A 26,622-nucleotide genomic window follows, 5' to 3' on the forward strand; every position below is an offset into this window, starting at 1 on the left:
CGAGCATACCAGTACAAAGTCCTCCCATTCGGGCTCTCTCTATCTCCCCGTGTATTCACCAAAGTAGTGAAGGGGGCTTTAAAACCCCTGAGAGAGAAAGGTGTGCGCATTCTCGCGTATTTAGACGATTGGCTCATAATAGCTCAAACACGTCAGACGCTGTGCGATCACAGAGATTTTACTCTAAAACACCTCGCTCGTTTGGGTCTTCGGGTCAACTGGGAAAAGAGCAAGCTTTGCCCCGTGCAGAGAATCTCTTTTCTCGGGATGGAACTGGACTCGATCGATTTGACAGCTCGTCTAACAGAAGCGCGTGTACAGTCGATTCTGACTTGCCTGAATACATTCAAGAGCAAGAGCGCGGTCCCGCTGAAACAATTTCAGAAGCTCCTGGGGCATATGGCAGCAGCCGCAGCTGTAACTCCGCTCGGACTGCTTCATATGCGACCGCTTCAGCATTGGCTTCACGATCGAGTCCCGAGGAGAGCGTGGCTGCGCGGCATTCACCGTGTTATCATTACACCTGCGTGTCGTCGCACTTTCACTCCGTGGTCAGACCGTGCGTTTCTCCGAGCCGGTGTGCCTCTGAGACAGGTCTCCAGGCATGCAATAATATGCACAGATGCTTCGGACACGGGGTGGGGGGCCACGTACGATGGGCTTGCGGCTTCGGGGGTCTGGACGGCACCCCAGCTGCATTGGCACATAAATTGCCGAGAAATGTGGGCTGTATATCTTGCGCTCGTCCGTTTCAGCAACGAGTTACGGGGCAAAGATGTATTAGTTCGCACAGACAACACTGCGACCGTGGCGTACATCAATTGTCAAGGCGGTTTACGCTCGTGTCACCTGTCGCATCTCGCCCGTCATCTCCTCACTTGGAGTCAGAAGAATTTGAGGTCTCTTCGTGCCATTTACATCCCGGGCACGCTCAATGTAGAGGCGGATGCGCTCTCTCGGGCTGTGCGTCCCGGCGTATGGCGACTCCACCCCATTGCGGTTCAGCAGATTTGGAGACGTTTCGGCAAAGCGCAGATAGATCTGTTTGCTTCCCCAGAGACGACCCATTGTCGCCTGTTCTATTCACTAGCCGACGACTCGCTCGGCGTGGATGCATTGGCACACAGCTGGCCGCGAAACATGCGCAAATACGCGTTCCCTCCGGTGAGCCTCATTGCGCAAACCCTATGCAAACTCCGGGAGGACGAGGAGAGCGTGCTGTTGGTGGCACCGTATTGGACAACCAGGAGTTGGTTTCCAGAACTCTCTCTCCTCGCGACAGCCCCTCCTTGGAAGATTCCCCTGAGGAAGGACCTTCTTTCTCAACAAGAGGGCACATTATGGCACCCGCGCCCCGACCTGTGGAACCTCCATGTGTGGTCTCAGGACGGGGCACGGAGGATTTGAGTGATTTACCGCAAGAGGTATCTAACACTATTGCTACAGCGCGAGCGCCGTCTACGAGACAGGCTTACGCGCTTAAATGGAACCTGTTTGTCGATTGGTGTTCTTCCCAAAGTGAAAACCCCCGAGAATGCCCGATTAGTGTTGTGCTTTTGTATCTCCAGCGTCGTTTGGAGAATAGGCTGTCACCATCCACTATTAAGGTCGATATAGCTGCGATATCAGCTCACCATTCACCCGTAAACGGTAGGACAGTGGGTCAGCACGACCTGGTCATTAGATTTCTTAGAGGCGCTCGAAGACTGAATCCTTCGCGTCCTCCCTCTATTCCTCCGTGGGACCTGTCCTTGGTGCTGAAATCACTCCAGGAAGCCCCATTTGAGCCTCTGCATAGTGTGAGTGTTCAATTTCTTACTATGAAGACATTAACTCTCCTTGCTTTGGCTTCTGTTAAGAGGATAGGGGATATTCATGCATTTTCGGTCGACGATTCGTGCCTTCAGTTCGGGCCGGCTGCATCCAGCGTAACACTGAGACCCCGGCCCGGCTTTGTGCCCAAAGTTCCCACCACTCCTTTCAGAGATCAAGTGGTGAACCTGCAAGCGCTGCCTTTGGAGCAGGCAGACCCAGCCATGGCTTTGTTATGCCCTGTTCGTGCACTACGTGTGTATATAGACAGGACGCAAAGCTTTAGGACCTCAGATCAGCTCTTTGTTTGTTATGGTGGTCAGCAGAAAGGAAAAGCTGTCACCAAGCAGAGGATGTCCCATTGGATTGTGGATACTATAGCCCTTGCATATCAAAAGCAGAATGTGCCTTGTCCGTTTAATTTACGTGCCCACTCTACACGCAGTGTGGCATCATCTTGGGCACTGGCTTGCGGTTCCTCGCTAACAGATATTTGTAGAGCTGCAGGCTGGGCGACACCTAATACGTTCACAAGATTCTATAGTGTTCGTGTCGAACCGGTTTCCACTCGGGTTCTTTCTACTAACTAGTTAAGAATGCCGAGGGTCGGCTCGTGTGTCGGCTTGGAGCCTCTATTTGGGTGCTGCACATTTGCACCAATATGGAAGGCCATCGGGGCAAAAACGTCTCAAAAACTGTTTTTGCCTCTCCTCCACCGCCCTGATAGCTGGTGTTGTGGAGCATCCGCTGTCAACCTATCACTGATGTATTCTCTGTAAACCTGTGTAGGCTAGGCGTCCACATTTGTCCCCTACGTGGGGTTCATTTGTGTGTATACTCCGTGGGGTACTAATCCTCCACGTTTTCCTTAGCAGAGCCTGCTCTGCATCTCTCTGCATACTATGTTTTGTTCAGAGACTTTTTATGAGCAACCTTCGGTTGTTTCATATTTTATGTCATCCATTCAACCTTCTTAGGGGATGGCTTCCGCAGTGTTCTAGCTCCGCTCAGTTTAGACGCTTCCCCAGTTCGCTGCTTCACTATCGTGGGTTAAGGAACAGGTAGTGACCGGCCTTCTGCATTTCGCCTAAGGTTCCGCCCCTTACGTGGAGGGCGGAGGGCTTTTGCAGGCACTGGAAGGGTTCAGCTGCAGTGGCGTTTTGGTAGGGATTCCCAATTCGTCGGTCACGACGTGACGTCGTAGTGACCGACTGAAAGGGAACGTCTCGGTTACGTATGTAACCCTCGTTCCCTGAAGGAAGGGAACGGAGACGTCACGTCCCGTCGCCACAGTTTGCTGTTCCATTGCTGTTTTCAGGCCGGGCACTGTTGCTCGGCTTCTCAGCAATAATATAGCTAATTTGGTATTGTGCACCTGCGGCTTATATACGCACCTGGCGGGGCGGCGCCGGCATTATGCAAATACCTGCATGCCAAGTTCATTGGCGTTTTTATAGTTTCTCGAAGTAGATAGGTCACCCGCGGAGCGGTTCCCAATTCGTCGGTCACGACGTGACGTCTCCGTTCCCTTCCTTCAGGGAACGAGGGTTACATACGTAACCGAGACGTTTCTGGATACAAGGTAAATGCTGATAAATCTGAGGCTATGATGATTTCAGGTATCTGGCCCACTCAACTTGATAACCTGGTATCTTTTCGGTGGTCTAAACTTGGCTTTAGATATTTGGGCATCATTATTACACCCAAAGCATCATGTTTATATACAGCTAACTACACGCAGCTGTTTGGGACCATAAAAAAGGACTTGGCAAGATGGGAAATATTGCCTCTATCGATGTTTGGTCGGATAGAAACAGTGAAAATGAATATATTACCACGACTTCTCTTCTTATTTCAGTCCCTTCCTATTTGGGTTCCGGTCTCAGAATTCAATAAACTAGAAAAAATTATTTCAAAATGTATCTGGCAAAATAGAAGACCACAAATAAGACTTAAAATACTTATGACAAATAAAGACAAAGGGGGTTTGAATCTTCCCAATCTTAGATACTACTATTGGGCTGCTCAGCTTAGAACTATTACGGCCTGGCTTGGTAAGGATGAGGAGGCAGAATGGGTGAATGTCGAGCAGAATTTACTTCCTGAAGTTTCATTGACAGTCTTACCATTCATGGATTTGCATTCACAGAAAAGAGTGAAAAACATATGGATACGGCATACAGTTAAAATCTGGTCCACAATACAAAAAAAATTTAGAGGAGTAATAGCTCTATCACGTGCAATACCCATTAAATTTAATCCAGATTTTCCCCCTTCTATATGGGACAATGCTTTCAGTAGATGGGAAAAGAATGGGCTAAAGATAATTGATCAACTTTTTGATTGGGAGACCTTAAGATCTTTTTCTCAACTAAGTGATAAGTTTAAATTGAAATCTAATGATTTTTTTAGATACCTACAACTAAGGCACTATATCACAAATCATAAACATTGGGACATAATAAAACAAATTCCAACAAATATGGAGAAATATTTTATTAATATTATTAAAAAAGGTTTACCTACTAAAAATCATATATCACATATTTATAGGATGTTAATGCAGGACCAATCTGATGACACATTTCATATCAAGAGAAACTGGGAATTAGAGTTAAATACTATAATGGAGGATGAACAAACAGAAACCAATAGTAAACTTCAACACAATAGTAACGACTTCATGAACTTCTTTTCTAACAAAATTTCGGCTATTAGGGAAAACATCGTAGCTACCCAGGCAGCCACCACTCTACCCATTAGTTCACTTAACACTAGACTACCATACGAACATCTGGATTCATTTAAACCTACTACAATAGATGAGCTCTCTAAACTAGTCACATCATCCAAATCATTGTCCTGTATATTAGACCCCGTTCCCACAAAACTACTTAAAGAAGTATTCCCTGTAGTGTCAACCCCGGTTCTAAATATCTTTAACTCATCGCTAGAAATAGGATACGTTCCAACAGCTTTCAAACTAGCAGTTATTAAACCGCTGATTAAAAAACCACAGCTTGACCAAGGAGAACTTAATAACTTTAGACCAATCTCAAATCTCCCTTTTCTTTCGAAAATATTAGAAAAGGTAGTGGCAAGCCAGTTACGCACATTCTTGACAAATAATAGTACATATGAAAAGTTCCAATCAGGATTCAGGCCCCACCATAGCACAGAGACAGCGTTGCTTAGAGTTACAAATGACCTCCTATTAACATCCGATCGTGGTGAAATCTCAATTCTTATATTACTAGACCTTAGTGCAGCCTTTGACACAATAGATCACAGAATCTTACTCAATAGACTAGAAAACTATGTTGGTATCAGTGGTCAGGCGCTAGCCTGGTTTAGGTCATATCTAACCAATCGCTATCACTTTGTTTATGTAAATGAGGAAGAGTCATATCACTCCCTGGTTAAATACGGTGTACCGCAGGGATCAGTTTTAGGTCCTATCCTGTTCTCGTTATACATGTTACCCCTAGGAGACATTATCAGGAAACATAACATAAGTTTTCACTGCTATGCGGATGATACCCAGCTTTACATCTCCTCGCATCCCAGCGAAACACACACGTTTTCTAAGCTAAAAGACTGCATTAGCGATGTTAGTGACTGGATGGCACATAACTTTCTTAAGCTCAACTCCAATAAGACAGAGGTACTTATTATTGAACCAAATCGCTACAAACATAATATGTCAGATTACAAATTGCACATAGATGGCTGTACTGTGGTGCCATCTTCCACGGTTAGGAATTTAGGTGTGATGTTCGACAGCAACTTATCCTTTGATAGTCATATCGCCAACGTCTGCCGCACAGCATTCTTCCATCTTAGAAATATCTCAAAAATACGCCATATACTGTCTACATCTGACGCAGAGAAGCTTATTCATGCTTTTATGACCTCTAGAATAGACTATTGCAACTCGCTACTCGGGGGATGCCATTCAAATCAGGTCAACAAGCTTCAGCTAGTTCAAAACGCTTCTGCAAGGGTACTTACTCGATCTAAGAAGTATGACCACATAAGCCCAATTCTGGCATCTTTACACTGGCTACCAGTTAAATATCGCATCCAATTTAAAATATCACTAATCACCTACAAAGCTTTAAATGGCTTAGCACCCTCATATCTTAGAGAATTACTATCAGAATACAATCCATCACGCACACTACGGTCGCAAAATTCTGGCCTATTGATTATCCCTAGACTATCAAAAGTGTCTAAAAGTGGAAGATCCTTTTCCTACTTAGCCCCTTAGCTCTGGAATGATTTACCAACCGATGTCCGAGAATCAGACACAGACGATTATTTTAAATCTAGACTTAAAACTTTTCTCTTCAACAAAGCATTCGCATAATTTGTCTAGTAAAGGTTCTTAACTCGCAATAGTTATTTTCACGGAACAAAGCACTCACGGTCATAACACAGACCAACCAAATAAATAAATAAAAACCTTTTCTGCATGAACACTTAAAATGAATTGCATTAAATAGTTTGCCACCGTTTGCCACTGAACCTGCATTAACGACGACAGTGGGGCTTCCGGCCTTAGTCAAACGGTTTGGCACGTATGGTTGGGTTGCGATTTTGGTGCTTTCGTGTGTCTTCTGAATAGTATGCCATACAGACCCGTTTGCCACTGAACCTGCATTAACGACGACAGTGGGGCCTCCAGCCTTAGTCAAACAGGTTGGTATGTATGGTCGGGTTGCGTTTTTCGCGCTTTCGTGTGTCTTGTGAATAGTATCCCATACATACCCGTTTGCCACTGAACCTGCATTAACGACGACAGTGGGGCCTCCAGCCTTAGTCAAACGGGTTGGCACGTATGGTCGGGTTGCGATTTTGGCGCTATCGTAAGTCTTATGAATAGTATGCCATACAGACCCGTTTGCCACTGAACCTGCATTAACGACGACAGTGGGGCCTCCAGCCTTAGTCAAACGGTTGGTATGTATGGTCGGGTTGCGTTTTTCGCGCTTTCGTGTGTCTTGTGAATAGTATGCCATACAGACCCGTTTGCCACTGAACCTGCATTAACGACGACAGTGGGGCTTGCGGCCTTAGTCAAGCGGGTTAGCATGTATGGTCGGGTTGCGATGTTTTTGGCGTTTTCTCCTGGTCCTGTAAATGGTATACAATATAGACCCGTTTGCCACTGAACCTGCATTAACGACGACAGTGGGGCTTTAGGCCTTAGTCAAACGGGTCGTCAGGTTTCATTTTCTCTTAAAGATCGGAAGGTGACCCTTATTTACCATATATACCCTCGCATTGGGCCCCCAATTTGCTAAATCCTCAACTGTGGATAATATAATTATGCCGCAATAGTTAGTCTGTCTGGAACTAAGCTGAGTTAAACCACATCACTGTGTGACACTTCAATACATATGAACGGCCGCTACGCTAATACGATTTTGTTTTTCTCTCCCTGTCTCGTCCTCGACCCGAGGACAACGAGACAAACAGACCCAGTCCCGGTAGATGTGAAAGTCGGCACACCTCTGATCTATTGGCCGTCCTTCAACGTTATGCCCAGCTGATGCCTGACCAACGATCACCGGCAGAACCGCTTAATCTCCGCTAAATCTCCTTATCCGTTCTCCCAAGGGTTTTTCCCTCCTAGGACTTATTTTTCCTCGGATAAAAGCCCGGGTTTTTTTTCTCCTAGGGGGTTTTTCACCCCGGGGAGGCAGCCTTTTTGGGCTTTACCTAGCTTCCTCTTCTATACGTTGCTTTAGTAATACGTGCACTTATAATATTGAGTCATAGCCGCAGCAAATTTAACTGCTCATGCTATCATGTATTTTGTTGTGCTATCTGTCATTTTTCTGTGCTTTTGACTGCTTCTATTTATGTAAAGCTACTTTGAAACAATTGACTTTTGTGAAAAGCGCTATATAAATAAAATTGAATTGAACTGAATTGAATTGATGAGATGTGGATCAAAGTGTGCACTAGCTGTCATAAAAATATTAGTAGTCAAATGTGGAGGGAATTTGATTGGAAAATGAAAATTAGATTTTTTAGAGTTCCAATAGTGGTAGCCAAATTTGACAGTTGCTCACCACTGACAAAATGCTGGAGAAATTGTGGAAAGGTGGGAGATTACGTTCATATATTCTGGGAATGCCCCAAAATAAAAGCATATTGGCAGGGAGTTAAAAGGGAAATTTGTGAAATTTTAGAAAGAGATGTACCAATGCACCCAGTACTTTTTCTTCTGGAGGGATTCCCTGCAGATCAGTTTGGTAAATCCGATCTGTTTGTATTACATATATTGTTAATGGCTGCCAGAAAAATAATAACTGTGAACTGGATGAAGATATATGCACCTACTGTGAAAGAATGGACACAAAGACTGAGACAAATATACATGTTTGAGAAAATGACTGCGGACTTGCAACTGAAATCGGACATTTTTTCAAGAAAAATGGGCACCAATTGAAAGATACTTGCTTAAAGGACTTTAACATATAACAATGTTTAAACCACACAGATGATATATCAACTTGTGATATATTATATAAACTACTATTAAAGGCATATGTATATATTTTTTTTGTCTTTCTTATTTTAGTTTTAGATGTATTTAGATACTTATTTTCCTTTTTTTTCTTGATGTTTTATGTGTGTATTTTTTTCTCTCCTCTTCTTTACCTTGCTTTTTACTCTGTTTAAAAAATCAATAAAAAACAAAGTAAAAAAAAAAAGCCCTGAATCATCAGTCCTGCTGAACCACTGCCCACTAACAACACAAACAGGTAAGAGAGTAAAATAATCATCATTTACTGTTAAAAACATTATGAAAATTGAAGTTTTGTGTGTTCTTATTGTAATTTATTTATTTTATAACAGGTAAACTTTATACTGTAAGCTTCATTCCCTTTATAGCAGGTAAGCGTCATACTGTTTTAAATGATATATTTAAAGGACTCTGCTGTAAGACTTAGGATAATGATTTGTAAAATTGTTAAAAAGCATATACGTATATATTGTACGTTAAGTTTACTTATTATGAACTTATTATGAAAAGAATGTGGTACAAAATGTGTTTAGTTTTTAATTGATATTTCAGAGTTCCCTTTCAGTCGGTCACTACGACGTCATGTCATGACCGACGAATTGGGAACTCGCTTAGAGAGACCAATCTGCTTCGAATACTACTAAAACGCCAATTAACTTGGCATTGAGATATTTGCATAATGCTGGCGCCGCCCCGCCAGGTGCGTATATAAGCCACAGGTGCAAATATGGAAATTAGCTTTTTCGCTTCGAAAGCCGGCATTATCTGCTACTGAGAAGCTACTCTCTGCTCTTCTGGGAACGGTTGCTGAAGTTGATTGACAAGCAGTACTGACACAGCGGACGCTCGCAGTATTCCACTGCTCTGCATCTTTTTTGTTTTGAGTTTAGTGTGTGCGTTGCCTCTCCCTGTGCGCATCATCAGCTGAGCACCTAAGAGTGATTTCCCTAAAGAGTGATACGTGAGAGCTCTGTGTTTTTTTAAAGACAGCCACTCTCTCGTATATTCGGAGATCAGCGTCCTTTTCAGGATAGCTTTTCCTCCGTGCGATCTTGGATGCGAGAAGTACAGGGATTCCAGTGACGGTCACGAGCGCTGTCTTCGTGCTTGGGCATCGAGCACTCCGAGGCTGCGTTCGTGGAGAGCTTTTGCTCTCTCTGTGAGAGCATAACCCTCTTGGATTGCGGAGACGACTGTCGTTTCTACGGGAACGGCGTCCGCGCCTTTGCAGTGCTGAACGCCGCCATGGTGCGGCTGTTAAGCCCTCGCAGGACGCTCTTCGCATCACTACGCTGAGTAGGACGGAGAATGCGTCCTTCACCTACCGGCCTTCTCATCCTCAGCCGGTTAAGGCTCCGGTGGAGACTGCAGAGTCGTGTTCTGCGATTTCTGCCGAATCCATTGGACCTCCTTCTGATCCCGTCACTTCTGCAGCATCAGAGGGGTGCCCATTTTTTCCCTCCGAGGGGGAGTCGTCCCGGAGATGGCGGCCGTGCCCGCTCGAGCGGCGAAGACGGTAGAGTTGGAAGGGTTAATCCCTCTCCGCCCGAACCGTCCCGCCCACATGATTGGTACTTCGGTGCTGCCCGGGCCTCTACGGTCCTCACCTCCTGTGCCTGCCTTTCCCGACGGCACGAAGAGCTGACGTGATTTGCGGCCGTCTCGGCCGTTCAGCTTTCACCCCTCACCTCCCTCACCAACGGAGCCGCTATAAGGACGGGGATCCACCCAACCCTTCCCTCTCGTGTTTATATAGACAGTCGTCCGGTTACGGGCGCTGCCCATCAGGCATGCGGAGACGAGGCTTCAGCCCTGCACGCAATAACGTTGCTGCAGTGACTTTAGAGATTTACAAGGGAGGCCGCGACCTTCAGTCGTGCGATGTCCACCACAGTGGTTCAAGATCGCCACTTTTGGCTGTGTCTGGCTTACATGACGGACGCAGACGAGAACAACTTCCTGAATGCTCCTGTCTCACAGACCGGCCTCTTCGGCGAGCCCGGGGAGTCGTACAGCTCCGCTGCGCAGACTGATGCGATCTCCTAGGTCATGCCCCGGCGGAAGAGAGCTGCCCTGGTCCACCAACGCCGGCTCCTCAGTCTGCCTCTCGCCGTCGGCGTCCTGCGGCGGCCACCTCCGTTCCCCTCCTCGGACCCCATCTCGGCAGCGCAGGGGAACCGGTCGTCAGCAGCTCGCCCCGCCCGCTTAGCCGCTTCCCGTGAAAATCGGGAGTTTAAGTGGCCAGAGACGGGCGACCCGGAGTGGCAGAGGATCACTCTTCAGGAGACAGTGATTCGCTCCTTCCCCCGGTAGAGGGTCGGGTGGAAAATCCTTGGTTTGCATATGTTCCACCGGCTGTCCAGCCGGTACCCACTTAACCACACATAAGAGTGCATTCCTCTTTCCTCTCCAGGTCTCCGGAGGATCGAGAGAGCCGTGAGTGTACACCTGCTCACCCTACCTCTCCTTTATCGCCAGCGGGTGTCCTGAGGAGTCCAAGCTCTCCACTGAGGAGACCGGACCACCAGCACCCTCATCGGAGTCTGCGCTCTCCGCAGAGGAGACCAGACGACCGTCACCCTCAGCGGGCTCAGGTCAGTGTCTCACACACACACATACTGTAGATGTTTATGCTGTCACAGCAGACGCACCGGCAGTCCTACCTGTCTCGCTTCGCTGCCCCACCGCGGGTACTTCGGTAGTGTCGTTAATTCTCCTCGTACGGTCCCTGGATGCTTCGCTTCAGTTCCCAGCCCGTCTCGTTGGGTTTTACGCACTATCCGCCTCGGTTACGAAATACAATTACCGGCATTCCCCCAAATTCTCGGACATTCGTTTCACTATAGTGAAAGCGTCCGATGCACATGTACTGCGTGCAAAAGTCGATGTCCTGCTGGCGAAGGACGTTTCGCGCCGGTCCCTCTTACCGAGTATGATGATAGGGTTTTTCCAGCCTTTATCTCATAGTACCCAAAATACGCGGTGGGTTACGACCGATTTATTTACGCACCGGCTCTACTAATGTGATCCTTTAGGATGATACGCCGAGGCTCGTATTTCAATATTCAGATCGGTTTGCAGCATAGACCTGTAGACGTGTACTTCATGTGTCCATCTCCCCTCGCCTTAGACCGTTTTTCGCTCTGCGTTCATGGAGTGGACATATTAATACTAAGTACACCATTTGAGCTGTCTCTCTCTCCCCGTGTCTCCATGAAAGTGCTAGTCACGGCATTAAAATCTCCGAGAGAGAGCGTTGTTCGCATTCTGCTTATGTTTACGTCAACTTATAATAGCTCGTTCTTGGCAGACGTGCGCGAACACAGAGATTTAATGCTTCAGCATCTCGCTCGTTAAGTCATCAGGTCAACTGGGAAAAGAGCAACTTTGCCCCGTGCAGAGGATCCTTTCTCAGTATGGAAATAGACTCGATCGACTAATTGGCGTGTTTTACAAGAGCGCGCAACCAGTCAGTTCTGACTTGCCTCGGTTTAATTCGAGGGAAGTACGCGGTCCCTCTGAAACAATTTCAGAGCTCCTGGACATATGGCAGCAGCTGCAGCTGTGACACTGCTCGAGCTGCTTCATATGAGACCGCCTCAGCATTGGTTTTACGATCGAGTCTCGAGGAGAGCGTGGCGCAATGGCATACACCGTGTAACCATTACACCTGCGTGTCATTTCTATTTTACCCCGTGGTCAGACCCAGCATTTCTGAAAGCAAGATATGAGTCGGGTCTCCTGGCATTCTGTAGCACATGCGATGCCCCCAGCACGGGATGAGCAGCCACGTATGACGGGCTTGCAGTCTCAGGTGTGCATAGCACCCCAACTGCCGCGAGCGGTGCGCTGTATATCTGGGACTTGTACGCTCCGCTATGGAGATGCGTGGGAAGGATGTATTAGCCGACACCGACAACATTGCGACTGTTGCGTTATCTACCGTTAAGGCGGTTTTTGCGCTCTCGTCACCTGTCGCATCTCGCTCGTCATCTCCTCCTTTGGAGTCAGAAGCATCTGAGGTCCCTTCGTGCCATTCACATTCCGGGTTCGCTCAATACAGCGGCAGACGCGCTTTCCCGAGCTGCGCGCCCCGGAGAATGGCGACTCCACCCCCAGCATTTAAGCAGCAGGTGCAAATATGGAAATTAGCTTTTTATTGCTTTGAAAGCCGGCAGTATCTGCTACTGAGAAGCTAGTCTACTCTGTTGGGATCGATTGCTGAAGTTGGTTGGACTGGCAGTACCACAGTGGACGCTTGCATTATTCCACGGCTCTGCATCTTTTTTGTTTTGAGTTTAGTGTGTGCGTTGCCTCTCCCTGTGCGCATCATCAACTGAGCATCTGAGTGAATTTCCCTAAAAGAGTAATACGGAGACCTTTGTGCCTTGTTAAAGGCAGCCACTCTCTCATATATTTGGAGATCAGCGTCCTTTTCAGGATGGCTTTTCGTCCTTGCGATCTTGGGTCTGCGTTCTCCGCTGAGGAGACCAGACGGCCCTCACCCTCACCAGAGTCTGCGCTCTCCACTCAGGAGACCAGACGACCATCACTCTCAGCAGGCTCAGGTCAGTGTCACACACACACACACTGTAGATGTTCATGCTCTCACGGCACACGCACTGGCAGTCTCACCTGTCCCGCCTCGCTGCCCCACCGCTGCTACACCGGTAGTGCCGTTAATTTCTCTCGTGCGGTCTCTGGGTGCTTGGCTTCAGCTTCCCAGCCCGTCTCGTTGGGTTTTACGCACGGTCCGCCTCGGTTATGAAATACAATTCAACCGGCACACACCCAAATTCTCGGGCGTTCTTTTTACCACGGTAAAAGCGTCCGTTGCACATGTACTGCGTGCAGAAGTCAAAGTCCTGTCTGCGAAGGACGCGATCGAGCCGGTCCCTCCAACCGAGATGAGGTCAAGGTTTTACGGCCCGTATTTCATAGTACCCAAAAAAGGCGGTGGGCTACGTCCGATCTTGGATTTTCACATCCTGAACAGAGCTCTTCAGAAGAGATCCTTCAGGATGTTAACGCCAAAGCAGATATTTCAATCGATTCGCCTCCAAGATTGGTTTGCAGCAATAGACCTGAAGGCGTACTTTCATGTGTCCATTCTCCCTCGTCACAGGCCGTTTCTCCACTTTGCCTTCAAGGGGTGGGCATATCAGTACAAAGTTTTACCTTTCGGGCTGTCTCTCTCTCCCCTTGTGTTCACAAAGGTAATGGAAGCGGCGTTAAAGCCCCTGAGAGAGAGCGGCGTTCGCATTCTAGCTTACATCGACAATTGGCTTATAATAGCGAATTCTCAACGGACGCTTTGCGAGCACAGAGATTTAACACTTCGGCGTCTCGCCCGTTTGGGTCTTCAGGTCAACTGGGAGAAGAGCAAACTTTGCCCCATGCAGAGGATCTCTTTTCTCGGCATGGAACTGGACTCGATCGATTTATCGGTGCGTTTAACAGAAGCGCGCGTCCAGTTAATTCTGACTTGCCTCGAATCATTTCGACGAAAAAATGCGGTCCCGCTGAAACAATTTCAAAAGCTCCTGGGGCTTATGGCAGCAGCCACGGCTGTGACACCGCTCGGGCTGCTCCATATGCGACCGCTTCAGCGTTGGCTTCACGATCGAGTCCCGAGGAGAGCGTGGCGCGCCGGCATCCACCATGTAACAATTACACCTGCGTGTCGCCTAACATTCCCCCCGTGGTCAGACCCCGCGTTTCTCAGGGCCGGTGTGCCCATGAGACAGGTCTCTTGGCAAGCTGTTGTCCACACAGATGCGTCCGAAACAGGCTGGGGAGCCACGTACGACGGGCAAGGGCGTAGGTTTGATTCTGGCATTGGTGGGGACATAAATAAAATGGTCGCATTGCAAAAACTGTTTATCACCGTTTACTTGACATAAACAACAGACAACTCAGTATGCACTTTACTCAGTGACATCTGACTCGCCACCCCTGGTGCCATCCCAAATTTAATGTACTATAATAAACAATAACAATTCGTTATGTCCTAGAGCCTAATAAACAGTAACTGTTTAAGTCTTTGTAAAAAAAAAAAGAAAATCACATTGTAACATATATGAATCCATATTTACTTTATAACAATAAGGAATATGCAATTAATATTTAATTGTTAATGTAATTTTGCCAAAAAAATCCCAATGTTGAAGTTGGTATGTATATCATGCTGTTTCCTGTTTTTACCATGTTGGGGTTATTTTCTTTCATGGATTAGGGACCCCCTAAATAACCTTGCTTTTAAAAAAAAAAAAAATACCCATTTATAAAAGGTTGACAAAAGTTTGCAACTCCTCAGGTTAACATGGGATTGTCGTGTATTGTTGAAAACACTGTCCTTGAATCATTATGTGACACAACTTGTTCCGTATTTTGTGCATGAAACAGTTACAATGGGTATAATAATACTTTCTTCCTCACTTACCTGTAGCCCGAATAATCACGCGCGTCTTGTTGAGTGAACTTTGGCGCGTTGTACAAAGTGAAACCATCCTATCACACGTAGCGAGCAGTGTTGGGAACGTTACTTAAAAAAAGTAATTAGTTATAGTTACTCACTACTTGTTCCAAAAAGTAACTGAGTTAGTAACTGAATTACTCTATAATAAAAGTAACTCGTTACCAGGGAAAGTAACTATTTGCGTTACAGTTAAAAAAAAGTTGCTATATGTAAAAGAATTTGTATTTTTTTAGCAGTTTTCACATGTCAGTTGAAATGAGTAGAACAGACAGGTGTTCATACATAACTTTCCATATTTATTGCACGTCAACAGACAGCAAGAGTTTTATCCTACACTTCAAGTATTATCTTTGTAAGAAAAGTAAACAGTTACACCATATAAAGTGCATTTAACTTCAGCAAACTAAATGAAATAAAACTCTCTCAACCTGAGACAACTGGTCAAGTAAACAACCTGTACTTCCAAGTGTTTTGTTCACAAAAAGTTAACTTTTAAACAACAAAAAGTGTGTTTGCTCTGTAGTCGTATTCTTAATTAAATGAATCAAACTCCCAACGTCAGACAACTGGTCTGGTAGACATTCTGTACTTCAGGTATTTTCTTCAAAAGTAAACAGTTAAATAATATAAAGTGTGTTTGCAATAACTGTAGCAAATTAAATAAATCAAACTGAGATAAATAGTCTGGAAGACATAGGCTGCTGTATTTCGTTTTCTTCATTAAAAAAGTAAACAGTTTAACAATATGATTCATTAAATTAGAGTTGCTTACAACGGATGTCGACAAAGTCTTCGCTCCCGGACATAATGTACACATTACATGCACGTTCTTGCTTTGACCACAATGAATTTGAAGTAGTGCTTATATCTCCACCTTGAAAATGCCAACTTTTCATCGGATTGCTCCTCCTGACTCGCCATCTCTTCTGCTGCCGCGAATCTCTGTTTAGCTGTTGCGTGTGTGTGGGTAAATTCCAAATGCCGTGTGTGCGCCCTTGAAGGGCACTTCGCGAAGGGGATGTAAAATCCAAATAAACAGAAAAAGACGCTGTATTTTATCACCAAGTGTATTTTAATTAGCCACACTATCAGACAACATTGCGCAACTTTATCTAGAGTTTATACATCAAGAGATTTGATCTTCGAAGGGAATAGGGCATAGTGATCATCACTTTCGATTGGAATTCGCCCTGTGTGTGTGTCGCCGCAGGCGCGTGCGCTGGCATGTGTATAACAACATTGGCTCTGATTGGCTACCATGAAACACATTACTCTGCCTTAGCCAATCATAATCGCTTATCTCGTTATTAACCTACCTCCTCACTAGCTGTGTGAGCCAGGGTTGCGTTTGGATCACACAGGTTAAGTCAGTGCATAGTAACGCACCGCATTTAACGTCCGGTAACGTTAACGGCGTTGTAACGGCGGGAAAAGTAATTAATTAGATTAGCCCGTTACTGAAAAATGAACGTCGTTACGTAACGCCGTTCTTTTAAACGGCGTTATTCCAAACACTGGTAGCGAGTAAAGACAAGTCCATAAAGTGATGTGATTTAAAGCAGCGGGACTCAAGAAATGCTAATCCAATCATATTAGCAATGTGAGTAGAGAGGCGGGACTAAAGAAATGCAAAGCCTATCATATTAGCGATGTGAGTTACGGAGGCGGGCATTGCAGAGAACGAAAGCTGTTAACCGTTTGTGTACCACATAGAGCGTCATTTTTACAGAACGGGATTGCAAAAGATTTTTAATCTCATTTAAATGATTCCTGAAAAAATATATAATTAAAAAAGTAAAGTAAAAAATATAAAACACAAGAATAAGACGGACATTAGTGGTTATGTATAAATACAGATTAATTGTTTGGTCGAAATTATTGCTAGGGACAATTCAGTCTTCCCTGAATATTGCTAGGGACATGTCCCTAGCGTCCCACCCTAAATCTACGCCCATGACGACGGGCTTGCAGCTTCAGGGTTGTGGACAGCACCCCAGCTGCACTGGCATATCAATTGCCGCGTGTTGTGGGCTGTATATCTGGGACTTGTACGCTTCGCTATGAAGCTGCGAGGGAAGGATGTACTAGTACGCACCGACAACACTGCGACCCTTGCGTATATCAACCGGTAGGCGGTTTGCGCTCTCGTCACCTGTCGCATCTCGTCTGTCATCTCCTCCTTTGGAGTCAGAAGCATCTGAGGTCCCTTCGTGCCATTTACATCCCGGGCTCGCTCAATACAGCGGCAGACACGCTTTCCCAAGCTGCGCACCCGGCGAATGGCGACTCCACCCCCAGACGGTTCAGCTGATTTGGAAGAAGTTCGGTCGTGCACAGATAGATCTGTTTGCGCCGCCGGACGATACCCACTGTCGCCTATTCTATTCACTAACCGAGGGAAGCCTCAGCATGGATGCGATGGCACACAGCTGGCCGCAGGAGATGCGCAAATACGCATTCCCCCCAGTGAGCTTAATCGCACAGACGCTGTGCAAGGTCAGGCAGGACGAGAAGAGCCTTTTACTGGTTCCGTCTTACTGGACGACCAGGAATTGGTTTCCAGAACTGGTGCTCCTCTCGACAGCCCCTCCCTGGCGGATTCCCCCGAGGAAGAACCTTCTTTCTCAGCGAGGGGGCACGTTATGGCACCCGCGCCCCGACCTGTGGGATCTCCATGTATGGTCGCTGAGCGCACGGTAGGTTGTGGTGATTTATCGCAAGCGGTATCTAACACCATCTCTGCAGCGTGAGCGCCGTCCACCCGACGGGCTTACGCGCTCAAATGGAACCTGTTCGTCACCTGGTGCCCTTCGCAACGCGAGGACCCCCGAGAATGCCCCATTAACATCGTGCTTTCATATCTTCAACACCATTTGGAGCGTAGGCTGTCACCCTCCACCATTAAAGTTGATATCGCCGCTATATCTGCTCATCACTCGCTTATCAACAGCAGATCGGTCGGCCAGCAAGAGGATATTAGGTTTTTAAGAACCTTCACGCCCTCCCTCTATTCCTCCTTGGGACCTGTCCATGGTGCTGAAAGCCCTGCAGGGACCCCCGTTCGAGCCTTTGCAGTCTGCGAGTCTTAAGTTTTTGTCAATGAAAACTCTGACCCTGCTCGCATTGGCCTCCGTTAAGAGGGTAGGGGATCTACATGCATTCTCTGTTGACGATTCATGCCTTCAGTTTGGTCCTGCTGCCTTCAGAGATCAGGTGGTGAGCTTGCAAGCGCTGCCCCCGGAGGAGGTAGACCCAACATGGCTTTGTTGTGCCCCGTACGCGCACTGTGACTCTACGTGGATCGCACGCAAAGCCTCAGGACCTCAGACCAGCTCTTTGTCTGTTATGGTGGTCAGCAGAAAGGGAAAGCTGTCACTAAGCAGAGGATGTCTCATTGGATAGTTGATACTATCGCCCTGTCTTACAATCTGCAGGGTATTCCTTGCCCATTTAATTTGAGAGCGCACTCCACACGGAGTGTTGCCTCATCTTGGGCTCTCGCTCATGGCTTGCTAACAGACATCTGCAGAGCTGCTGGTTGGGCGACACCTAATACGTTCATTAGATTTTATAGTGTTCATATTGAGCCTGTATCCTCTCGTGTTCTTTCCCTGATCAGGGGGAGCACGGAGAGCAGACTCGCATGTCGGCTTGCAGCCTCCGACTGATGCTTCACAATAGTGTCAGTATGGAAGGCCTTCAGAACAAAAATACGTAATGGTTTGAATTGTTCTTCCTCCGCTGCCTTGGCAGTCTATGTTGCGAAGCATTGGCTGTCAGCCTCTCACTAGCTGTATCCTCGCGAACCTACATGTCTGGCTCGGGCTCCACATTGCGTCCCTTAAGCGGGGTTCCCTTGTGAGTATTTTCTGTGGGGTTAATCCTACCAGCTCACGTTTCCCTTAGCAGAGCACTGCTTTGCTTATACAGCCACGGCTGTCCTTTACCAACTAAGGTTGTCTTTCGCCCACCATTAGCCCTTAAGAGGGGCGGTGGCTTCCGCAGCGCCCTATCCCGCTCAGATAGAGCGCTTCCCAGTCCCTGGCACTACTGTGGGGTTAAAGGAACATCTAGTGCCTGGCCTTCTGCCCTATCCTATTTCTCCACCTCCTAAATTGGAACTGGAGGGCTTTTTGCAGACACTGGAAGAGGTCAGCTCCTAGTGGCATTTTGGTAGGGATTCCCAATTCGTGACCGACTAAAAGGGAACGTCTCGGTTATGGATGTAACCCTCGTTCCCTGAAGAAGGGAACGGAGACGTCGCGTCCCGTCGCCACAGGTGCTGCTCCCTGTTGTTTACGGCCGGTCACTTTCTTCCGGCTTTCTCAGCGAAAAAGAAGCTAATTTCCATATTGCTTTTATACGCACCTGGAGGGCAGCGCCAGCATTATGCAAATATCTCTTAGCTTCTACAAACATTGACACAATCCTATTGACTTTTATTTTTACAGTTAAGCCGAAAGTATACTCGGGACGTCCGCGTATGCGCGCCGTCCGCATGACGTCATTTTCGTCATTTTCGTCATCAGGAGGGTGCGCGGACGGCCGCGCGGACCGTCCGCGTGCAGCCCAAAATTTGAGACCGCGCGGACAGTGCGCGTACAGTCCGCATACGACAGCGCATGCGCGTGAAAATATTTAGACAGGACACTCCACTATAAACAATTATACCAAGGAAATAGACAGCATTTGCACACACACTATCGTTTTTCTTCTTTAACTTTTACTTCTTCCAAGAACAGAAAGCTGTGGAGCATGTTTGTTTGATTCCTGTTCTTTGTTGTCTTGTTGTTTGTTCTAAACTGTGTTTGCAATGGTGGATCAGTTACTTTTCTTCACCTATCCTAATGTTTTAATGTACTCTAAATGTCACCAAATCAGTGCTGCCCTGACAGCCTGTTAGACTAATAATTTGAATAAGAAATCATTCGTATTGCGTATAGTGTCGAACGCGGCCATCCGCGTGTAGCCGCGGGGACTATACCCGGAAAGCTGCGCGGACGCGTGCGCGCGCGAGCCGGACGCGGACGCAGAAAAAAAGTATACCCGGCCCTTTAGTAATGTATTTTTAACATCCCATTTATTTGTATTCTATGGAATCTATCTGTTTGTGCTAAAATGTTTACATCTGAATGTAATGTCATAATATGTTAATATTCAGTATTTATCATTTGCATGTTTTGATGTGGCAGATGTCATGATTTTAATGATTTCATGTAATTGTTGTCTATTTAGAGTTATTGTCTTTGCCAAATTTTATTGTTAATTTATTTAATTTTAAAGCAGTTGTTTAAAATCCATGTCTCATTTGAGTAGTGATTTGTTATATTTGCATAATAATTCATATATTTATTTTGATTGTGATTTTAATACATGTATTTATTGTTGTATGACACCTCATGTAATGAAAAAGTGAAAATAAAAGTATTTTTCTGATGTCTTGAAGTTCTGTTTTTAAACTGTTAAACCTTATAAAGTGCTGTAAATAAATAAAAACAAAACAAAGATATAAACAAAAATAATCCTCCAGACTGTCAGGTATAGCAGAACACGAACCCAATTGCAGACAGTGGTAGAAAATACTTGAATTTATTAAACAAAAGAGAAAAAACAAAACCCACAAGGGGGCAAAATGAAACACAAGCAAGATCAACACTACACTGAATAAACTAAACTAGACTCAAAAACAACACAGAACACTAACTACAACTATACAAGACTTGACTAGGCATTTCAACCAACAAAGTACTCACAGGGAAATTGACAATGGACAAGCAACGAACACCAAACACACTGACATTAAATAGGAGAACTAATGAGGGGAACAGGTGAAAATAATGAGGAAATCACACAGAGCAGGAACACCTGTGAGGGAGGCACATGTGAACCTGTGAAACAAACACAAAAACACAGGACAACCAAAGCACTAACAAGACAAAACACAAATATATTTTTATATATATACAAACATATAAATATATATACACACACACACACACAAGAAAACAGTATACTAAATAAACAAGACAAAAACAAAGACTAGAAAATGCAAGGGAGCGGGGATAAATGACGACACGCAATGACAAGAGAAAACAAGGGAGCGGGGAAAAGTCACAAGACACGGGAAAAACGTGGTCTAATGAGACAACACTAAAACCACGTTCTCCCACACAAAACATTGTACTGTCAGAACCCTGCCACACTAGACTAGATATAACAACCAAACAGGACTCCGGCAGGGTCCTAACACAGACTGCTGATAAATGAAAGGGTTCTTTATAGCACCACTGTGGTTCTATGTAGCACTTTTTAAGGCAAGGTTCTATATAGTACCAAAAAGGGTGCTGCTATTGTTACAAACTGAAGAACCCTTATTTGGTACTTTATAGAACCATTTTACTTAAGAGTGTATGGCAAATTCAGGCCTGGATCGATTACAACATTTATAGTAAAAGGGCTGCATACATTTTCTGTTGTTAAGTCACCATCATTTAGGTAGGTGTTATGTTATGAGGGAAAATGATTTAACAATCATTTTGACCTAGCCTAGGCATGTTTGTTTAAAAGTTTTGGAGCTCCTAAGTTGTTATGTAGCCTCCTTTTTTGTGTTCAGCTGTAAGTAATGACACAAATAAGTATTTTTGATTTATAAAGTCTTGAATTGTATTGCGTTTCACCCCTTTGGAATCAAAACCTTATAATTTTGAAACGATGGCAAAGCCTACATTACACTAAATATGCAGATGTGACGTGAAGTGTATTGGCACAGAAGTTGCCATTGCACTGTTGTGTCAACAGTACGCACCCCACACTTGAAAAACAGCTGCACCAGATGACTTTCATATCTTAACTGATTTTCAATCTATAGGAGACCACTGATTAACTGATTTTTAACATTATGATCATCCAAATGCACACACCAGGACGGGTTTTTTAAACTGTGGGTCGGGTCCCACTTGTGGGTCGCACGATGGGATAAGGTATGTCACACAAAGGTGCTTTGCAGTTGTGGTGAATAACAGTACGTAAAATGACTAACAATGACAATGCTTTTGTAATGATATACCATAAATTATTTTTTCCATTTAAAAATATTTTGGTTGGTCCCGGGATAGATCACACCAGTGCTTCACAAACTTTTTTTGCCATTCCCCACTTTGGAGGTAGGAAAGGGTTTCGAGCCCCACCTGTCCTCAATCGCCCCCAAAAAATGGTAATCAACTAGGCTTTAAATTTAACAGTTGAAATTGATTTAATCACGTCATATTTTAAAACATAACAGCATTAAACACTTTCAATAGAGAAAATAAACATGTAACTGTATTATCACTTTGCATGAAATAAGACTTTGTTCAAAAGTAAATAATAATAATAATGCAACTGTGTTTGCATTTTGAGTCTGACAAAAGTCATCACATTTTCTTTTCGGCTGGCTTTTTGGTTGATTAGATGCACTGTCTGTCTTGGTTTTCTGCTGGTGCCGAATCTCCAATTTTCTTTTCATTTTGTGTCACAAACTTATCCATTGTTAACTTTTATACCCGCTACTGCCTATACCGCCTCTCCACATTAAAGTTTTTGTTCTGCTTCAATTAACATGTGTCTGCCCACGCGCATTGATGCATATAGGCTTATATATAATAAACACATATATTTTGAATTCTAAAAATTTAAACGAGGAGCAGATAAACGTTTCTTCTTCAGATATACGTGTTCATAGAAGCTGGTTTCATTTTCTGCTGGTGGATGCTGTCACAATGTCAAGCAATGCTTAAATAACTTAGCAATGACAGATGCTCTGGAGCGCCCATGCAATTTAAAAAGAAAGAGGAAACCAGCGCGGTCACATTTTCTGCATGGTTTTATATGCGAAATGTAAAGCAATTGAGCATATGTACTTGGCCCTTTTTCGCTGGGTGCTCGAGCCGAGCCCGGAGCACTTACGAGACCAGTGCCTATATGCAGGGGCGCAATGAACTGTTTCAAGGGGGGTATGCGAGACAAAATTTTGGGCCCCTTTCTTTAGATGATTGTTTGATTTTCATACCATAATGTAGAAAATTACTCAGTTGAGTGCGTTTATTTAATTTTACAAGTCGCATTTGCACCTAAAAATAAATGGATGAAGCAAAAAAAAGATTTAGGCTATTCGAAAAACGAATACCATTTTAATCTGGAATGGCAGAAAACATTCACATGACTGATTTTAAAGAGATAACTAAAAGAAGAATAATTCATGGAGATCCATTTCTGAATCTATGGAAATCTATGGAAGGCGCTTTGAAAGTCGCGCCAGTCGAGTTTTCTGTGCGGTTTTGGAAGCGAAATGTGTACATTTATGTTTAGCCTATAATAGTTCATTCTTCATATTGGAAAAGTGCTTAGCGCCACGTCAGTGTCTGAGCAGACGTACGCACTTTTGCTTGTCTGATTGCTGCAGGTTTTTGGAAATATAAGCCATTCTTGCTGTTTGAAATTGGGTTTAAACATTGACAAGCGCTTTTTATATGTCTGACATTAATTACGCATCGTTTAAAGGCGGAGATCTGAAGCGAAATGTGTACATTTATGTTTAGCCTATAATAGTTCATTCTTCAGAGTTCAATTCAATTGATATTGATGATCTTATAGTCCATTTAGTCCATTTAAAAATGTTCTTACAAACCGATTGTATTCATCAGAAAACACCAAATAACTTATATTCTCTTTATGTCGTTGTTCTCTGTGCGTGTGGTATGTGTTTCCCGCAACCCCCACACGCGTCCTCCGCTCATGACAAAAAGCGTGGCCGGCAAAAGTTTTAAAAATTAATATGACGTTGATTTTTTTTTAAAGTGTGTGCCTCGCCCACACACGCCCTTAGCCAGTGACACAGAAATTGCAAAAAGCATGATCGGCTAAAGTTTTACATATGACGTTGATTTTCAGTCAAAAGCATGCCGCAATCCATAATATGATTTTGCACATCCAACAACAACTATATTATTACAAAAATAATACTGCATGTTTTGGCATTTGATAGCATATTGCAGTAGTTTATATTTGATGCACGGTGTTCTTTTTAATGTACTTTTTCTTTAATATTCACAACACTTATCAACAAAACATTCATTAAAATTAAGAGACTAATTATATTAAACGAAATATATTTTAAGCAAACATTTAAAGCAAACAAAACTTAAATTAAACTCGAAAATTATGTCTTATGATTCACTCTATTTTTACCGTCATATTAGCCTTCAATCCATTACAACGCCCCATATATAGCGTTTAAAATTACAGTCTTAATAATCGGTCTTAATAATACAGTCTAAACAAAACAGTAACAACATTACAACAATATTTAAACAAAACAATACTTAAACATAAATATAGAACAGACATTCTCTATTCGGATACATGTTAAAAACAATCTGATATAGCGTTTAGCTGTACTAGGGCTAAACCTCCGTTGCAAACCTGAATAAAAATGAATCACTTTCACTTTGAAAATGATGCGCTGTCACATTAAAACCAGCTCTTAGTCATTTAAAATTTAACTCAATTACAATGGCTAAGACAATTCTCCTATTTCATGTTTATTTAATAAAGATTCCACAATTGCAGAAAATTATATTTTTAACTACGCCTATTAAGTAATTGTCCGTCTTAGAAATGCAATGGCCTATTATTCAGCAGTCGCTATCCTAATATTTCCTTAAATAAAGGCCTTGCTGTCCTTTTGTTTTAACACAAATATTTTAAAGTCCATATTTATAAAAACTGTCTTTGACGTGGAAAAGTGCTTAGCGCCACGTCAGGGTCTGAGCAGACGTACGCACTTTTGCTTGTCTGATTGCTGCAGGTTTTTTAAAATATAAGCCATTCTTGCTGTTTGAAATTGGGTTTAAACATTGACAAGCGCTTTTTATATGTCTGACATTAATTACGCATCGTTTAAAGGCGGAGATCTGAAACTGCTTGGCTGCGCGCACAAGTTCAAGTTCATTTCTGATTTATAGATTTGAAAGGGGTACCCGAGTTTTCTGCGTGTACGTTCGGTTTATGAATCACACGTACGCATTTTTGTTAAATGATCGCAAGATCAAATTTAGGATGGTTTTTACGCAGCATTTTATAAATGAGGCCCCTGCACAATCAAATTAAAAACCACCAGAACCGCCAAATATGTAATTGCATCTACAAGGTCATGCTTGCACACTGTTTTAAAAAGTGTCTCAATTTTACTTATCACAAAGTCATTTACATTAGTTTTATATTCATTTACTTTACATTTTACTATAGTGTTAATAATTAAACGTGTACAACAAAAAAAAAATGGAAAAGTGATGACGGTGGGGCCCCCTAGCGTACTCATGGGCCCATATGCCTTGCATACTCTGCACCCCCCCTAACGGCGCCCCTGCCTATATGTGCATGCTGTAGCACTTCTATCCATAAAACAACACTGGGTTCAAGATGGAAATCTTTTTGGGGTTATAATGTTTCCAGCTGCAGTGAAAACGCGGTCTGATGGTGAAATGATAACGCAGATTGATTAGATTTTTCGCAACCTTGAGTGACCAAGAGAGAAATATCTTGCCTCATGTTCCACACCCATCCAGTGCGTCATCACTAATATCAGTTGCCTTCCCATGCAAATAGCGCACTAATTCTGAGTCTGCTGGCCGTTTGCATTAACACAAACTTGAAGACATCTTGCTGGGCGAGATTGTACTTTATATTTTTCATAGTTTGTGATGTGCACTCCACCAGGGTTGTGCGGTGCTTATGACATACATCATGGCCCTAATGGGCAAAAAATGATCAACATTTCCTACCAACTAGTGGGGTGCATCCCACACACATCATGTTTTAGCTCATGTTTTACATCGGTTTTGTGCACATTTCTGAAAAAGATTAATGAAGTGAAAGTACAGTAGCATAAAGTCTGCATTCGACTCAAACAGTTGACAGAGAAACTTTGAAATTAAAAACGTGTGTTACATTTACAGGTTCTGCAGACATAAAAAGAGTTACAATAGTATAGCTTTTAAAATATTTTTCCACCTGCTTTTTAAATTACTAGACAAAATATAGACAATGATGTCACTGCCTGTGAGAAAGTGAAAATCTTCAAATCCTGTGTAAACGCAGTTTTTTTGCGTTGCCGGTTTATTGACTTAAACACAAGAAAACAGGTTTCTGTAATGGCCATTCCCAAACTGTGGTCCGCGGACCACTAGCGGTCCGTTAGGGTAAGGCAGGTGGTCCGTGTAAAGGCAAAATAAGAATATGTATATTTTAAGAATATTTATATGTATATAAATAATATTGATATAAGAATATTGATATACATTTTTAATTAAATTGTCTAGTTATTGTGTGATTACTATATTAAAGTCGTAAAGATGTTTGATAAAGTGTGTGATATTCATGATTTGGAATCAGGAAGGCTTTGACGCTATCAGGAGCAGCAAAATAATTGTAATGACACCACACAATTAAGGATATTTTAGACAAAATTGCCAGGATTACACATTCATCAGCACCATATTTAATGCTCAGGTAATGAAAAACAGGTCTGATTGACTATGCCTTTGTTTCACTCAGCAATTCACAGTCTGAAACTGAACCGGAGTCATGTGGACTGGCACAGTGTGGATGAAGTTTACCTTTACAGTGATGCCACAACCTCCAAGATAGCACGAACAGTCACACAAAAACTGGGATTCTCCAAAGGTTTGCAACATTCTGATTAATCAGTACTAGTGGGGTCACGATTCTCCAAATCCTTGATATATATATATAATTC

General features: G+C 44.0%; 2 protein-coding genes across 3 annotated transcripts in view; both read left to right on the top strand.

Moving 5' to 3' along the window:
- The window catches only part of ddhd1b (DDHD domain containing 1b), a 336,751-nt gene that overhangs the window by 89,453 nt on the left and 220,676 nt on the right, over nucleotides 1–26,622 (top strand). For both annotated transcript variants that reach the window (XR_010531220.2, XM_065263706.1), the window contains exon 3: nucleotides 26,421–26,549. Coding sequence is in view for 1 of the 2 variants with exons in the window: in XM_065263706.1 (XP_065119778.1) it covers nucleotides 26,421–26,549 (129 nt within the window). In the remaining variant the exon portion in view is untranslated. The remainder of the gene's footprint in view (nucleotides 1–26,420; nucleotides 26,550–26,622) is intronic.
- The window catches only part of LOC141279908 (uncharacterized), a 192,843-nt gene that overhangs the window by 60,724 nt on the left and 105,497 nt on the right, over nucleotides 1–26,622 (top strand). The gene's annotated exons all lie outside the window — the stretch shown is intronic.

This window comes from Paramisgurnus dabryanus, chromosome 12 (genome assembly GCF_030506205.2).
Source record: "Paramisgurnus dabryanus chromosome 12, PD_genome_1.1, whole genome shotgun sequence".
NCBI classification, from domain to species: domain Eukaryota; kingdom Metazoa; phylum Chordata; class Actinopteri; order Cypriniformes; family Cobitidae; genus Paramisgurnus; species Paramisgurnus dabryanus.